We start from the raw sequence: 18,867 nt of genomic DNA on the forward strand, positions 1-18,867 counted from the left end.
CAAAGAAAATGAAATTGCAGTTAGTCTAATATGTTGAATTCTTTTAAGGCGCATATCTAGTTTTACCTTCATATGGAACGCTCATATTTAAAGAAATTTATGCGCAGGGTTTCCGCTGGCGGTCGCCATTTTTTTTTTAGCAATTTGCGAAAAATTAATAATCGTGGCGATTAAAATTCGTCATTGGCGAAATAATTTGGCGAAAAAAATATGTATACATACAACGATTTAATTTCGTCCATCTTGTTTATTTACTTTTTTTCGGGTGTCTCGGAATTCACCTCGAACTCGTTAAGATTTTGACAGAAAATCAATAATCAGCTGATTGCATTTTATAGCTATCGACAACGAAGGACTAATTAATAAAGGTGTTGATTGCATTGTTTTACAAATTGATATGCTTAAATGGCGTCCGTCACATGTCACATAAAGGATTTACAAACCACTTTGCGACACACGTGTCCGAAGCAAATTTTTGACAGTCTACTCTCCATCTTTTAATGATAGTCAAAAAAAGAAAACAGTTGGTATGACGAAAAATGTTCAAAAGCAAGAAAAATGTCCGATTTTAAACCTTGTCCTTTGACTTTAATATAGTTAATTGATTTGAAAGAGTACGTTTAAGTTGTTTGAGTGACACGACGTATTTCAAGCATTTGTTTTACGTCTCAATTAATTCGTTAACGATGGTCTAAAAAAGAAAATTATGAAGAAATCTATGCAAAAGGTTGGAAACTACCCCTCTAATGAGTGTAACCTATCAATTTAATGACTACATCTAAATAAAAGTTTTGTTGTAAAATTCAAATACTTTTTGTCTTTTGAAGAAACCTTCCCAAAGAACTATACATCTTTCTGGTATTATATGGTCAATACATATCCAATAATTTTGTTATATTCAGTGACTTATGTATCTTCTTTATTATTTAAAATAAGTAGCCCCCTCTTTTAAAAAAGTTGTACAAAATATAATGAATTTTCTCCCCTTTTAAGTAAAAAAAGTTCTTCTTTTTAAAGGGAAAGGTTAAGTGTTTATACATCTAAGATAATTTTAAGAGAATAATAATTGAAAATATTGGGGCAAACTCATCTTATTTAGGGGAAGAGGGGAGGGGATAGAAAAAAAAAGAAAGTTTTAAACAAAAAATATATTTATGTTACTTGTCGAAAATAATAATAAAGTTGCGAAAAATAAATTGCATCGGCGAAAGAGGTGGCGAAAAACATAATTGACCTAGGGAAAACCCTGTGTTTGCGATACATATAACTTATGACATTAGTGAAGCTTTGACTAATTGTCTGATGAGACCTTTGGTGATTATCAATCTACAAGCAAATGAATCCACTAACTGCTTCAAAATAAAATGATGATTTATAGATGCGATTTTTTCTTTATATACCTTCACCAATAACACATGTTTGACTGCTTGTCAGAAACAAGCAAAGTCTCTTTTCGAGGAAAAATTTTAACTAGCTAATTACTGTCAAACCTCGAGACATAAAAGAGGTGAAAGTAAAATCACAAAAATACTGAACTTAGAGGAAAACCAATTCGGAAAGTCCATAATCACAAGACAAAATCAAATAACAAATGCATCAAAAGCGAATGGACAAGAACTTTCATATATCACATAAGCAACACGACGGGTGCCACGTGTGGAGCAGGATCTGCTTACCCTTCTGGAGCACCTGAGATCACCCCTAGTTTTTGGTGGGGTTCGTGTTGTTTATTCTTTGGTTTTCGATGTTGTTTCATGTGTACTATTGTTTTTCTGTTTGTCTTTTTCATTTTAAGCCATGGCGTTGTCAGTTTGTTTTAGATTTATGAGTTTGACTGTCCCTTTGGTATCTTTTGTCCCTCTTCCTGACTTGGTACTGGCATTTTCAAATGTAAAAAGATATCAGAGGAACATCCAAACTAATGAGTCATGAATATACTGTAAACCGTGATAAAAATTCAACCAACGAAAACAAAAGGCAACACAATTGATACATACAGCATCACTCCACTCTCATTAGGAAGTTTACTGATGACAAGACATTATATGTCCTTTACCAAAACCGTGTGAATCAAAAATGATTCGCTATTTAACTGACTGCAATCATAGGGAAACAGGATCAATTGGAATAGGATAGTATAAATATATTTTAACTGGCTACCTCAAAAGTTTTAGCAATGGGTTTACGTGCAAGAAGTGTGTTTTTTTCTTATTACTTTTCCTTCCCAACACCAGGCATCGAATAAAACGTCCTTGTTCTAACCTGACGTGACTGCATATCAGTCTTAAGTCTGTTTGTTTTTCCTATTAAATTGTAGGTCCAGGTTGTAATATTTCTATAACCAAAACCAACCTCAGTTGTTCTTTTTAAATTTACTATTCCACATCATAAAAATTGACGCCATAGTGGACGATTTCATGAATTCCAGGGAAGAAACAACTTACAGACAAATATGCTGTTATCAACGTAAATGGAATGGAACCTGCGTAAAGAGTTCAAGTAAATGTTTACATCATTAAAAATCACACCAAAAAATACCCCCTTCAAATTAATTTTAAGTATCATCACAAATCATTATTCAATAAAATAAAATAATAATATAAAAACAAGAAACAACCACTAGACCATAGCACGCTTAACTTCTATTATAATGTCTCCGAACAATGTTAAAGTAATGTAAATTTGCATCAATTTGCATAAATTATAACGTTGTATAACTTTTATAGTCTCCTAACTACATAATTGTCACATGTAACAAGGAGAATGATGTAAACAAATTGATAAAACGATAGATTAATAGAAAACAACTTATAATTATATGATGATGTAAACTTAATAAAAGTAAATGACAGTGTATTAAAATGTAAATAAAAACGCGGATATGTAGTCATGAAACACGAACACACGAAATAGTAACCACTAATTAAAACGAAAACAAATTTCAACAAACAGGAAGTAACGATTATTCAATCAGTGAAGGAACAAATAATTTTTTTTGTATATGCAAGTATATAACTGACCTTGTCCTTTTGCCAGTTGAACGTTTGACCTTAGCTGTATTTCGCAAATGTTTAGAAAGTGTTGGTTCTTAATGCTCTTCAAATAAGAACTGTATTTTGCCCTTTCTTTTTTAAAATTTTTGTGATTCAAGCCTGACTAATAAGTCTTTTGAAGACAATAGTTATCAAAGGTACCAGGATTATAATTTAGTACGCCAGACGCGCGTTTCGTCTACATAAGACTCATCAGTGACGCTCAAATCAAAATATTTATAAAACCAAACAAGTACAAAGTGGAAGAGCATTGATGATCCAAAATTCCAAAAAGTTGTGCCAAATACGGCTAATGTAATGTATGCGCGCGTATGGCGCAGATGCAAATTTTCAAACCTGGTATCTATAATTTGTATGGGTTTATTGACTGAGTGTCTGTGATTAATGCATAACACAGATAATTATCCTGTCGACGCACTTGCTCTTAATTGTTCTCTTTGTTGAGTTGATATGTTCTCATATATTATTTTACCTTGATTTTTGAACATTCACAAACTACCATTGGTTTGAATTTAAACGTACCAAATGAGGCAACCAAACATATTTTTTTTATATTCCTGGTCAATTTTAAATTGACAGCTGTCATTTAGGTTTGAATTAAAGTATGACATTAACATAACTGTCACATTTTTCAATTAACCGACAAGTTGAAATTTGTCTAAAATGAATATTAAAAGAGATGTTGCACATGTTATCTTTTAAATTATGCATATGACATATTATCACTCATTTACCAGTCCTTAACAAACTGTGCAATAGTTTTGATTCATTTGGCTGAGTCAAACGGAAAATATATTGTATGATACAGCAATACATTTATTTTAAAGGAGGAAATTACTTTGTCATAACTTTTGATTAATTATTTCATTGTATTTACTTTTACAAGCTAATTCCATTTGCTACTTTAATTGTGTATTGAATTTAATTGATACGTTTATTACTATGACATGATTTTGAACCAATTAACATACGAATGACTCAAAAAAAGTCAAAACTTATTTGTTGGTTACGAGAAAAAACGTATAAATATTTACTAATGAAAAATGTCTGGAGTCTAAAGTGATTTGTTGAGGATTTTTTTTTCATATTTGGGAATTAGATTTTATTTTATATCTTAAACATATCAGTGTTTGTTAAAGACACATAGGCTTACATCTGTGTTCGAGTTCTTTTGAGAATTTTGGGACACTTTTTTTACAAAAAGAATAATAAGACTACAAAGTTGCAAAGTATATACGTTCAGAACTAAGAGTCAACTTTGCCATTGTTACCTGTAGCAATGGAAGTAATTTACCGTTTTCTTACTTCTGTATTGTGGATTTTATCAGTAGAATCTGTGATTGATATATCACCTTACAAAACACTACTGCTTGAATTGCATAATGATATCAGGAGGGATGTTAAAGCTTCAAATATGCAAAAACTGGTAAGCTCTGTCTATACCTATGTATATATACATTAATGTGTGTGTCTGTGGTGTATTTGTTTTGGGTATGTTCAATGTTTCAAGAATAAGAAATGTGAGCTAAACTAGACGTCTGTTGTTTATTTCTTTGGAATATTATTTTGGTATTAAATTGCCGGTTGATAATATATGTAAGCCTTTGAGGTTATAGAGATTTTCAATCTATCAAGAACCATGATGTTGCATATGTTATCAACAGGGTTATTATGAAAAAAAACAGATAGTTGTATATCAGTCAGTGAAAAAGATAGAACATAAATCCTTTCATAGATCTTATGATAATTCATACTTTTATTGTATTAGAGCAATCGTAAGGATATATTCCACTCAATATTTAATTTATATTTTAGATAAAAATTACCATTCATAACTGCACATTTTCATGACAACGTCACTACAATGCGTAGGAAACACACACATATCTTGATATGATTTGAAATTTCTTATTTGTAGCTTATGCATGAAATTATTAGAAATAAATGGGTTTTTTTTGTAATTGAATAGGTTTGTTAAAGCGTCGATCGGGTGCATATTTTAAGTATGATCTAGAAAAATGAAGACTACGCAACACGAACATTACTAAAATCAGAAGTTTCTCTCAAGTCCACAGGAAGAGTAGGCATATCATGTCCTATGCCATGTTACTCATGCAATTACAAAACCAGTAATAAATCTTATTTGAAGTGTCACATAGCTTTTACAACAGTATACAATTACAGAAATGGAACATTCAAATTTTTAATAAAAATTATACGAACTGTCTTATTCCAGTTGTTCTTAAATGCAGCACTTTACAAATATAAAGAAATGAAATATTGCGAACAAAAATTAAACATGTTAAAACCTATTTCGTCTTGCATAAAATCAAGAAAGGAACGAAACAAAAGAAACGAATGTTTTACAGATTTTAGTTCGGATTTTGTACTTGCTTGTTTCATTTAAACTACAATATGTTTCGTCATTTTTACAAAAGTGTTTTACGGCAGTTATCACTTTTCATATAAAAAAAACGCACGAAAATTGTCATTGGTAAATTATAATATAAAAAATTGTAGGATTGGAGCCCTATTTTGGAAGAAGAAGCCTCCAGATGGGCGGAAAATTGTCATTTTCAGATTCAGAGGATAGGCAATGGAGAAAATTTGGCAATGCATACAGCCGACAAGGCATTAGAAGATCTACTAGAAGAAGGTTTTAATATGTGGAGTAGTGGCAAGGATGAATATAAACACGGAAATAAATTGTCCACTAAGACAGGACATTATACTCAGGTATTTGCTTCTTGTACTTTCTTTGTCCTGTTTTTATTTTTCCTCAATTCGAGCATCATTTCGGATCCTTTTTTAGAAGATACACACATACGGCTACATTTTTTTGCCCTGGTATCAATGATAAGTATTATCATTGTTAAATTCAGATGCACGTTTTTGTTATCGGTGAAACAATTAAGAACACTATATGATTTCAAAATTCAAGTAACAAATAGATCAAAAGTACAGTAACAAAAATACCGAACTCTAAGAGAAATTCAAATCTGAAAGTCCATCAAATGACAAAGTCATAAGCTGTTTTAATAAAAGATAATCAATGCAGCTATATAACAATACATGAAAGGAAAATGAAGTTGTATAAATTGTTTCAGTTGATATGGGCTGATACATCCAAAGTCGGTTGTAGCATGAAAAGGTGTCCTGTGTTGTTTATGAAAAATGGAGTAACAGTTAAAGATGCTTGGTTCTTGGTTTGCTTTTATAACCCACCGTAAGTACTATTGTGGATTTATATACAAATAGTAAATTCACACCACAATGGAAAAATAACATGAACAAAATGAATAAATTCAAAAACGCATACTTAACCTATAGAATATCTTCTTTTTAACTGACTTATGGTATCTGAATTGTTGGTGTATCTAATGTTAAAAATAATAAATTTTAGTAAGTGAATTATGTCATCGAAAATATATTGTAACAAAAGTCGCATTATTTGTACAGTGTATGATGTATGGATGACGAAATAAAGGTATGTATACATTCAAAATCAATTTGCAAAGACTAAATTGCACCACAAAAGTTTACAATTTAGGAACATTTACCTCCAGTGCATATTGTCAATATTCAAATTCTATCAGACAACATCCTTAACAAAACAAATAATGCCAACGTACATATCAAATGTTACCATCAATCTACAACTACAGATAGATATCAATATGATTTCAAAATTATATATTTTACAGTCTAAAAATATAACTTTTTTTCAGTGGCAATGTATTTGGAAAAGATCCATATATTGTTGGTAATTCGTGTAAAAAATGTAGAGAAGGTCAGCGCTGTGATAATGGTCTCTGTGAAGGTCAGTTATATGTAGATTATATATATGGCATTGTTACATCAATACTTAGATGAAGATTTAGAAAATAGAAAAACAATGATGTTTGGTAATTAAATCAAAACGAGTTCAATTCTTATATGTAGATTATATATATATAACCATGTTATAACAAGATCTTAGATGCAGATTTAGAAAATAGAAAAACAATGATGTTTGGTAATTGAATCCAAACGTGTTCAATTCTATTCCTTTGATATTGCGTGTTTGGTATAATACCGTGTGATTTATGTTTATGAATCATATATGTACTTTGACATCATTTAGTTATTAATATTGAGGCGTAGTAAATTCTTGAATGTTACAACTTTAATGACAGCTTCTTCAACTATTGCAAGACAGTAACTTATTAAACAAAGATTTTCCACAGCTTATGTTTTCTGATACAATTTCTTCGATAAAGGATTGCTTGCTGCTAATAAAGGAGCCTAAATATACTTTTTCAATATAGAAAATAAATTAGTAGACTCTGTTGGTTGCAAATAACCTCTTACTTATTTAATTACAGGACAACAGTCTACAGGGACAATGAATATGATTCGTAAGTAAGATAATATGTATGATATGTAATTGTGAAAAGTAATAAGCTATTATGTTATATCGAATTTAAGCTGGCACTTGAACTTACCAAAATAAAATTTTTAAGCAATTTAAACTTTGTCTCAATAGAATAAAAATATTTTATAATCATATAATCAGTTCAAAACTATGTCTGTGGTTTGACAGGATTGCAATTTTATGTAAATTTGACATGTTGATACTTAAATAATAATTCAAGATACATCTGTTTGCCTAAATTGTATATGAACCAAAGCCTACCTTGTTGATGGCAATTAAATGTGAAACAACCTTTTGGTGCCTGTTTTACATAAAAACATGCACAATTGTAAAAAGAAGGTTTTCCAGAAGGGTGGTTTGAAATTTCCTACGTAGGTTGATTGTTCAGTTCATAGATGTCTAAGGAATTAAAAAAATATATTTCAGACTTTTCTAAGTTGAAGCTTTATATAGTAACAACCAAATTTGCGTATTTCAGTGATAAAGGATACAGTTACAAAATGGTACTGTTTGAAACCGCTAAATTCACGTAATGCCATTTCTCCCTAATATTTGGTCTATGATATCAGATTATGAATAGCAAGATAATGAAAGAATTCCATAAAAAAGTGTAATATGTTCTATTTTTAACTTTGCATTGCGTTTTATTAGTTAATGCAGGAAGTCTCTGAAATGTATTTATGATGTGATAAGATAATAAAAATGTATGACACTCAGGCTATATGAAACAATACAGAAATATTTTTGATTTAAGCATTTTCAAAAGTTTTTTTTAGTTTTCTTCATATTATTGTTTCTGTATTAATACATATTTATTTTACTTCCAGCAACAACAAATAGAAACCAATTATTTCACTGGAGGTCAAGGAATACATATGATCCATATGTAGACAAAAATATACACGGTTCTCCAGAAAACATCTGTTTTGACATATCACCTTGGTGTGACCTTTGGAGAGGAATGTGTATTGATAGACGTTACGCCTTTGATCTGTTCACCCTTTGCCGTAAAACGTGTGGATTCTGCCACAATTCTAGTAAGTAAAATGATAACGTAAAAACGCCTTTGATCTGTTCACCCTTTGCCGTAAAACGTGTGGATTCTGCCACAATTCTAGTAAGTAAAATGATAACGTAAAAACGCCTTTGATCTGTTCACCCTTTGCCGTAAAACGTGTGGATTCTGCCACAATTCTAGTAAGTAAAATGATAACGTAAAAACGCCTTTGATCTGTTCACCCTTTGCCGTAAAACGTGTGGATTCTGCCACAATTCTAGTAAGTAAAATGATAACGTAAAAACGCCTTTGATCTGTTCACCCTTTGCCGTAAAACGTGTGGATTCTGCCACAATTCTAGTAAGTAAAATGATAACGTAAAAACGCCTTTGATCTGTTCACCCTTTGCCGTAAAACGTGTGGATTCTGCCACAATTCTAGTAAGTAAAATGATAACGTAAAAACGCCTTTGATCTGTTCACCCTTTGCCGTAAAACGTGTGGATTCTGCCACAATTCTAGTAAGTAAAATGATAACGTAAAAACGCCTTTGATCTGTTCACCCTTTGCCGTAAAACGTGTGGATTCTGCCACAATTCTAGTAAGTAAAATGATTACGTAAAAACGCCTTTGATCTGTTCACCCTTTGCCGTAAAACGTGTGGATTCTGCCACAATTCTAGTAAGTAAAATGATAACGTAAAAACGCCTTTGATCTGTTCACCCTTTGCCGTAAAACGTGTGGATTCTGCCACAATTCTAGTAAGTAAAATGATAACGTAAAAACGCCTTTGATCTGTTCACCCTTTGCCGTAAAACGTGTGGATTCTGCCACAATTCTAGTAAGTAAAATGATAACGTAAAAACGCCTTTGATCTGTTCACCCTTTGCCGTAAAACGTGTGGATTCTGCCACAATTCTAGTAAGTAAAATGATAACGTAAAAACGCCTTTGATCTGTTCACCCTTTGCCGTAAAACGTGTGGATTCTGCCACAATTCTAGTAAGTAAAATGATAACGTAAAAACGCCTTTGATCTGTTCACCCTTTGCCGTAAAACGTGTGGATTCTGCCACAATTCTAGTAAGTAAAATGATAACGTAAAAACGCCTGTGATCTGTTCACCCTTTGCCGTAAAACGTGTGGATTCTGCCACAATTCTAGTAAGTAAAATGATAACGTAAAAACGCCTTTGATCTGTTCACCCTTTGCCGTAAAACGTGTGGATTCTGCCACAATTCTAGTAAAGTAAAATGATAACGTAAAAACGCCTGTGATCTGTTCACCCTTTGCCGTAAAACGTGTGGATTCTGCCACAATTCTAGTAAGTAAAATGATTACGTAAAAACGCCTTTGATCTGTTCACCCTTTGCCGTAAAACGTGTGGATTCTGCCACAATTCTAGTAAGTAAAATGATAACGTAAAAACGCCTTTGATCTGTTCACCCTTTGCCGTAAAACGTGTGGATTCTGCCACAATTCTAGTAAGTAAAATGATAACGTAAAAACGCCTGTGATCTGTTCACCCTTTGCCGTAAAACGTGTGGATTCTGCCACAATTCTAGTAAGTAAAATGATAACGTAAAAACGCCTTTGATCTGTTCACCCTTTGCCGTAAAACGTGTGGATTCTGCCACAATTCTAGTAAGTAAAATGATAACGTAAAAACGCCTGTGATCTGTTCACCCTTTGCCGTAAAACGTGTGGATTCTGCCACAATTCTAGTAAGTTAAATGATTACGTAAAAACGCCTTTGATCTGTTCACCCTTTGTCGTAAAACGTGTGGATTCTGCCACAATTCTAATAAGTAAAATGATAACGTCAAATATACATTAACAGAACTCAAAAGTATTCAAAAAGATTTTCAGAATTTATATATATGGGACCTTTATATGGTTTTTTTTTTGGTAATATTGCTGAAATTTACAATATTTCCATATCTTGTTTGAAATATTTATACGTCATTTTCTTTATGAATTTATATGACAAAAATTAACAAATTTATAAATATTTTATGTCATGCCAAGATTAGTTACGCGCTGTCTTTAAAGGAGATTGTTTTGTTATTTATTTTCAAACATAACCATGCTATGATAGTGGACAACAGCACTGAATTATTCGATGTTAATTTAATATTTAACTGAAAATCTTAAGAAAAAAATTGTAACTTATGTATGTCTCGTAAAAAAAAGGTGAAAACTAGATACTAGATTCTTTTAGACGAAAAAAAGTTTGACATAACACTGCATATATTTTTTTTTATGAAACTCACACTTTTTTTAATTTGGTTTTTGTAAACTTTTTATTCATTGATGAGGCTTTTGTGATACACTTGTCTTGCGTACACGATTTTGATTCTGGTTTTTATGATGAGTTCAATTATGATCATAAATTATGAATACTTCTTTAAAACTTAAAAAAAAACATTTTTCCAAAGCTGCAGGAGTCTTACTCTATGCTACATTTTATGCTACCTAAAATATGTTTTATCATTTCTGTCAAATACACATCAAGAAATTATTAACCAACATTGCATTGCGACAATGACAATGTACAGTAATAATTTAAATTAACTGTTGATAAGGGATGGTTTATTATTAAAAAGACATTTAATTTTTCGCTTTATATTGAACATGTTGAACATTTATATAGCCGAATAATGATATTTAAAAGTGTGTACACTCTTATTATATAAATCGCCTTTATAATAATGCTGATCACAGCCTTATCACTGTATAATGACATTTTGAACTAAATGTGGAAGAAGATATATACTAATTAACGGTCAAATGTCACCATTTGAGTGATCGATTATGACATAACAGGTAATACGACTGTCATTTTTTAGAAGGATAATTTATGAAATATGTCAAATAGGTTCGTAAATAGAATATCTGATTTCTTGAATATGCATTCAAATAAAATATTGAACCTTTTCTTTCTGTTCATGAAACAGTTATAGGAAGTGCATGCTGTTATTACTACATATGTTTTTTTGCAATTATAATTCCATCTTATTATATTGATTTCCTGTTATGTTCTCTCACTGCGGTTTTGTATAAATAATTAGTATCTTACACTATGACTGACTCACTCAGTCCACCTACTATACTCTTTAATTATGTATGCAAGATGTCAAATATTACAGTACATAGATGATAAGGTCATTGCTCTTTTATATTAAACGTATTTTACTATATCTTATATGCAATTGTTGAGGGTTCTTATTCATTGCCGTTATTGAAATTAATTTATTTTTTACATTATCTACAATGATGAACTTGAACGTCAATTAAGTTATTATCATCCCCGGTGCATCAAGATGCAGGGGATGGGAAGGGGTATGGTTCTTTGTTTTTGTTAGTCTATTTGTCTTTTCGAAACACAAGAATTCCGAAAGACCGTTTGGCATACTGCTTTCATATTTAGGAGATGATTGTATTTTAAGCTCCGACGTCATCAATTGGGGATTTGATGGTCCATTAAGATTACTGGCTGGCGACGCGTAAGCGGATACATTAAACGGGTAATTGTGACCATCTTCTATTTTTGTATTTTTGTATTTCAATTCATCCCAAAATATCTAGACATGGGGAGAACCAGAGCTTTCTGTTTAAATGATTTGTATGGTGTCGTTCGTTAAAAATGTACCGGTTATTTTCTTAATGTATGTTCTTCTTTTTCAGCATGTGTAGATAGCAAAGATACAACATCATGTAAATACTGGCAACAATATGGTTATTGTACAAATTCGTTGTATGCAGAATTTATGGCAAAACATTGTGTAAAAACGTGTAATTTGTGTTAAAGAAAAATACTATGAAACGCATATCTATTTTTATGTTATTGGTACTTCATGCCGACAGAAGATAGAACAAGATTGTATATCACAAGTGTTATCCTGTGAAAGAGAGAGAGAATTAAACTATGAATGTAAATCGTACAGTTGCGCGACGAGAAAAAAGAAAATGTTCTTGATCGTTTGTTGTATAATTTTTACAACAAAAGGAAACAGAAATACATATATTCCATTGCAATGTGTCAAAACTATAACGATATTTCTGTGCTTATTTCTGAAATGTATTCATATTTGTATTTCTTTTTACATTGTAAGGGCAATCTGAAATAAATTTGTCCCATTTCAAAACGCAGGTCTTTTTTTGTAATATCACAGGAAAGTCGATTTTTATGATGACACAGTTATTGTTTTAAACTCCACAGTATGGTGGCGTTTACATTAGCGAGAATAGCCAAAACACAAGAACACATTTTAGTTCATATATGATCAACTATAATTTGTAAGGCTGTTGAAAGTATTATAGAGTGCAGAGTTCACGGCAGAGTTATGATGTACATCGAGTCAATACTATAGCAAACGCAAACCTGGTAAATTTACTTAAAATTTGCTGTGTTTACCTAAAGGTAAAGTTGTATACCCTTGATGTAAATTTATTGAAAGAAAACAAATCCAGGCTACAAACTTAAATCGAGAGAAACACAACATCTATAAAAGGAAAACAATGGAACAACAGAAACACTGAGGTGCAACAAAAATAAATGCAAACATACATAGACACGAAGTATTTGATAACAACTGCTATATTCTTCACTCTATACTGAAGATATTGAGAACACTGTGGTGGATTGCACCTTGTTTTATCGTCAGCCAAACCTCCCGCATATATGACAACGTTAACAAATGTTTCTAAGATTATAACAATACTTGGTGACAGAAATACAGAGCACAAACAAACGCAAGAACACACAGCACTAAGAGACGTACACATTAATATTATGATTATCGTTACAACAGGTAAACTGCAGAATAACACTATCATCTTCTATTAACTTCAGCACCGTTTGACATCACAAACGGTGATGTAATAATGTGTCGCATATTTAATCTTGAAATCTATATAATTATTTTCACAATAGTATTCCAAACAATAATAATGATTGTGATAATATGGAAGGTTTTTTTTTTCCTAAAATAATCTTAGATTTGGTTTGTTACCCCAGCTTGTTTTCTCTCAATCGATTATGATTTTCGAACACTGGTTTACCAATGTTTTCCTTATATAAATAAATCATGTGGCGATTTATACAATACTTTATCTTTAACAAATGGAAAATAGATCGACTATACTAACAAATACAACACACATTAGCGAGAATAGCATACAATGTTATGATGTTTATCGAGGCAATGCTATAGTAAACGCAAAATGCCGCTATGGATTTGACCTGGTAACTGAATTCTATTTCTGATTTCTAATGCAATCAATAAAATTATATAAAAAAAATGACACTCCTTGATATATTGCTGACTTCAACTTTGTACTTGTTTGGGTTTATAAATATTTCGATTTGAGCGTCACTGATGAGTCTTATGTAGACGAAACGCGCGTCTGGCGTACCAAATTATAATCCTGGTACCTTTGATAACTAACTGCATTACCTATAAAGACAACAACATTTAGATAACACAAATTCAATATCGAAAACATGTATATACTAGTATCAATGCCATACTGCTGAGTTCAAAGAGAAGATGATTTGGATCATGTAGATTCATTATTATTCGGGCGAAACAAATTATTGAGGATTTTGCAGGTTTAGGTAAATAAAGACAACAGTAGTACACCGCTGTTCATAATTCATAACGCGATTGAGAGAAAACAAATCCGAGTAACAAATTAAAATTGCGGGAAGCACATCAACCATAGGAGAAAAACAACGAAACATCAGAAACACTGAACTGCAACAAAAACAAAAGACCATGCAACAAACAAAGAAACGAACTATAAGATAAAAGCTGTCATTTTCCTGACTTGGTAAAGGACATTTGGTTTTAGTTTTGTTGCTAGCCAATCCGCATCTTTTTGCCAATGTTAAATATAACACTAAAATGACAACATTACTTGACAGGACTACAGTACAAATAAATACAAGAACATACAAATCAGAGAAATACACAAATACACAACACAATAGTATGATTCGACATGCTGATAGTTATTAAAGGTACCAGGAATTTGAATGTTCAATGAAGTATACGTTTTCTACAAGCTTGTGGACAACGCAGCTTTGGCAAAACCCTGAAATAAAATATCAACAAAAAAACAGTTTGCATCAGTACTCGAAAATAAGTAAACACAGCAATAAAGAAGACATTAAGAAATTGAAAAGTTAGTCCATTAGCTTAAAAGTTTAATTTCGAAGCTGTCACCACAAGAATCCATGTTGTTAGTTACATGATACTCATCAAACCTTGTTTAAAAGTGTTCGATATTAATGTGAGGCAACAGTTGTGTTTTAAGTTAAAATTTCATAAATCTCTAATCTGCTGTTCATTGTTTGTCGTTTATTGATGTGGTTCATAAGTGTTTCACGTTTGTATATAGATAAGACCGTTGGTTTTCCTGTTTAAACAGTTTTAAACTAGTCATTTTGGAAGCCCTTTATAACTAGCTGTTCAATGTGAGCCACGGCTCCATATTGAAACTGTAACTTTAATTGAGAGTTGTCTCATTTAGACTCAAACCACATCTTCTTATATCTATTGACAGATTATTGCAACTATTATAATTGTATATTGGAAAAGATGAAAAAGAGAAAAGATCTTTTCTAAATATTTCCTTTGCCAACAAAGGTCTCGATAGCGTCAACCTAGGCAATATCCTTCATCATAAATTAATTCAATCGAAAATACCGCCTTATTTAAAAGACCAGTCTGTACCAATAATTTCTTATACCTATACCAAACCTATTGCAACTAAAATTTTCAATTACAAACACGTTTTGCAGGATCTCGATATTGACGACTTCAAGTCTAAACCTCCTGATTGCACTTGTGCTAGTTCCCAATTCACATATAATCATGCTGGCCACGTTATTACCGGTGACCTTAACATTGTTAATAACACTTCTTTACGAAACGTGTTATCGAAAGGTCCGAAATATCGTGAGCCTAAATCCATCAATTGGAAATACAATTTTAAAATTTTGATGGATTCAGTCGAGGATTATGCCAGGCAATGGGCTAAGCGCGAGAAGGAAGACGTAGACACTCTATCCGAATGGATTAAGGCAGTGAGGTCGTTAATACAAATCAGAATTAAGAAACTGAACGGGTCCATCAATGCCCATGCTACGTCAATCTTCAAAGATCCAAATGTTGCTAAACACCTATCTGACCTCCATGATAAATATGTTGTTGTCCCCGCAGACAAAGCCCCAAATAACATCGTTTTTGTCTGTAAAAGTCATTACATTAATTGCTTGATAAACGAATTAGGTATAGACAATTCACTTGGAAACCCAACATATACCCTCACGACACTTACCAAAGAGGAAATCCTGGATAATCATAGGTCTGTTCTTTGTTCCTTTGGTATTTCAGCCAAAGATGAAGAACTGGATCTTCCATCACTGTATTGGATACCTAAACTACATAAGTGTCCTTACAAACAACGGTATACTGCTGGGTCTTCCAAGTGCTCCACGAAACCCCTTTCTAAATTATTAACATCCATTTTATCAGCAATCAAAGACGGGCTTCAAAGTTATTGTGAAACTGCCTATTCTAGAGGTGGCGTGAATCAGATGTGGATACTTAAAAATTCCAAAGATCTTTTAGAGTACATACAATCTAAATCTCTTTCATCTTGTAACAGTATTAAAAAATTTAACTTTTCTACTCTTTACACAAGTATTCAACATTCCAAACTAAAAGACCAAATAAAAGAGTTGGTATTACTTTGCTTCATAAAAAAGAATGGCCAACGTAGATACAAGTATCTTGTCTTAGGGAGGGATAAATCCTACTTTGTAAAGAACCATTCTGATTCAAACAAAAAATTCTCTGAAACCGATATTATCAAGATGCTTGATTTCTTGATTGACAACATATTTGTTACGTTCGGAGGACGTGTTTTTCAACAGACTGTCGGCATCCCAATGGGAACAAACTGTGCCCCTCTACTTGCTGACTTGTTTCTTTATTATTATGAGGCTGACTTCATGCAGGAACTTCTTAGGAAGAAAGATAAGAAGTTAGCAATATCCTTTAACTCTACTTTCCGCTATAAAGATGACGTTCTTTCACTAAACAATTCAAAATTTGGTGACTATGTGGAACGCATCTATCTCATCGAATTGGAGATAAAGGATACTACAGATACAGTTAAGTCGGCTTCATATCTTGACTTACATCTAGAAATTGACAATGAGGGTCGGTTGAAGACAAAACTTGACGACAAAAGAGATGATTTCAGCTTTCCAATTGTGAACTTTCCATTTGTAAGTAGAAACATTCCAGCAGCACCTGAATACGGGGTATATATCTCCCAATTGATACGATATTCCCGTACTTCCATTTCCTATCATGATTTTCTTGATAGAGGGTTACTGCTCACAAGGAAGCTATTAAACCAAGAGTTCCAAATGGTGAAGTTGAAATCATCCCTTCGTAAATTTTACGGACGCCATCACGAGTTGGTTGACCGTTATGGAATAACCTTTTCGCAAATGATATCGAATATGTTCCTTACGTCGTAACTACAATCCCCTTCCCTTTCATGAATTTGACCTACCGAATTAGACTATTTACCGGATTTGTAATCACATAAGCAACACAACGGGTGCCGCATGTGGAGCAGGATTTGCTTACCCTTCCGGAGCACCTGAGATCACCCCTAGTTTTTGGTGGGGTTCGTGTTGTTTATTCTTTAGTTTTCTATGTTGTGTCATGTGTACTATTGTTTTTCTGTTTGTCTTTTTCATTTTTAGCCATGGCGTTGTCAGTTTGTTTTAGATTTACGAGTTTGACTGTCCCTTTGGTATCTTTCGTCCCTCTTTTATAGTATCTATAGATAAAAGATGCGCAAACATATCGCTTAAGTTATCTTATTTACAGTAACTATTAAGCGTTTTTTTGACAATTGATTAAAACTAACTGTAGCATAGTAAACAAACTTAGCTTGACATAAAACGATATGGTTGTGTTACCTTGAATTTGTGAAATTTAACGCATTAAGTGTGCGTCTTTCCATATGGAACCGATACACTGGCTGCTTTAATTCCTATTTTTGTATATTGAAAAACATCAAGACGGCGAATAAACGTTCATTAACGGAAAATAGATTATCAGTGTCATTAGCTTGTCATTTAAAAGTTTGTATTTAACATGTTTAGTTATTTCAGTTTCAATTATAAGTTACCTTTTTATTTGAACATGTAAAATGAACTAGGAAGGCCGTACGGTGACCTATAATTGTTAATGTTTGTGTCATTTTGGTCTTTTGTGGATAGTGGATAGTTGTCTCATTGGCAATCATACCACATCTTCTTTTTTATAGGAAGTGCTAATCTAAAAAAAAAAGATACCTGATTGGCATTGCGACAACTTTCACCATCAACCAAAGATAAGAAAGTATACAACTATAGGGTACAATGTTAAACATTAAACAGGTTGTATGACGCATACCGTGAAGTAATCGAAAAAAGGGCACAAGGATGGATACAAAAGTGCATACCAGACTATTTATACTTAACATATAAAACAATAAAAAAAAACTGTTAGAATTGTTTTAATGCTTTAATCATCAAATGACACTTACCACTATTGTAAGTGAACGTACAACATTCAGTCTCAACAAGCAACAGCCAATGACTTCTAGAAAATGAACGTACAAACACAAACTAACAACCAACAATGTACAAACACTTTAACCTGTAGCGGGACGGTACGACGAACGGAAGGACGAACGAACGGACGGACGGAGCCACAGAGCAGAAAACATAATGCCCCTTTACTATCGTAGATGAGGTTTAAAAATGGCTTTCCTAGTGCTTATATATGTACTTTTAGTATTAGAAAAACACAATTTTTTAAAACCTGACTTTGACAATAATATCCATAATCAGGTAACTTAAACCTTGATCACTTATATATCCCTGAATTTGAATGCGGTTGATATCTTTGAGCATTATCTAATTTTACAAAACAACATTTATCTGCTTTTATGATCAGTAACCTTTGACTTTGTACTGGTTATCAATGTGAGCACTAATAAGGTGTGCACATATACCCTACTTCAATTGCCTATCTAGTCAACTAGTTCACTTATAAGTAGAATAATAACTGATAACGTGGAATTGAAAGCATTTTACTAATTGTGCTCCCTACTTCAGAAATGTACCTTTACTTATCCAGAGTATTTTTTTCAACATTCGTCTTAATAGAATATAAATATAAATTTCAAGAAAAGCATCAAATGGTAATACGTTTAATCGTTTATTGTACAAACTTTTTGTTTTGAAAGTCGGAAACTGATTTAATCCTGTTTTGCTATTTAAAGGCACGATACAGGTTGGGCTTACGGAAATGTACATGATTCTCCTC

At 32.3% G+C, this 18,867-nt stretch overlaps 1 protein-coding gene across 1 annotated transcript; it reads left to right on the forward strand.

The window, feature by feature from the left end:
• Positions 1-4,332: 4,332 nt before the first annotated feature.
• LOC134706175 (GLIPR1-like protein 1) lies at positions 4,333-12,270 on the forward strand. The gene is made up of 7 exons (XM_063564883.1): positions 4,333-4,479; positions 5,574-5,789; positions 6,161-6,279; positions 6,782-6,873; positions 7,418-7,450; positions 8,295-8,504; positions 12,149-12,270. Exons 1-7 carry the CDS (start codon positions 4,333-4,335, stop codon positions 12,268-12,270), a joined length of 939 nt encoding a protein of 312 aa, XP_063420953.1.
• Positions 12,271-18,867: the final 6,597 nt, after the last annotated feature.

This window comes from Mytilus trossulus, chromosome 2, assembly GCF_036588685.1.
Source record: "Mytilus trossulus isolate FHL-02 chromosome 2, PNRI_Mtr1.1.1.hap1, whole genome shotgun sequence".
Taxonomy (NCBI): domain Eukaryota; kingdom Metazoa; phylum Mollusca; class Bivalvia; order Mytilida; family Mytilidae; genus Mytilus; species Mytilus trossulus.

Excerpts from the sequence above, each read along its gene's own strand:
- LOC134706175 (XM_063564883.1), top strand. The coding sequence starts at position 4,333 with ATGGAAGTAATTTACCGTTTTCTTACTTCTGTATTGTGGATTTTATCA. Across the intron at positions 6,280-6,781 it reads GTTTGCTTTTATAACCCACC|TGGCAATGTATTTGGAAAAG; the intron begins GTAAGTACTATT and ends ACTTTTTTTCAG. Across the intron at positions 6,874-7,417 it reads TGATAATGGTCTCTGTGAAG|GACAACAGTCTACAGGGACA; the intron begins GTCAGTTATATG and ends ATTTAATTACAG.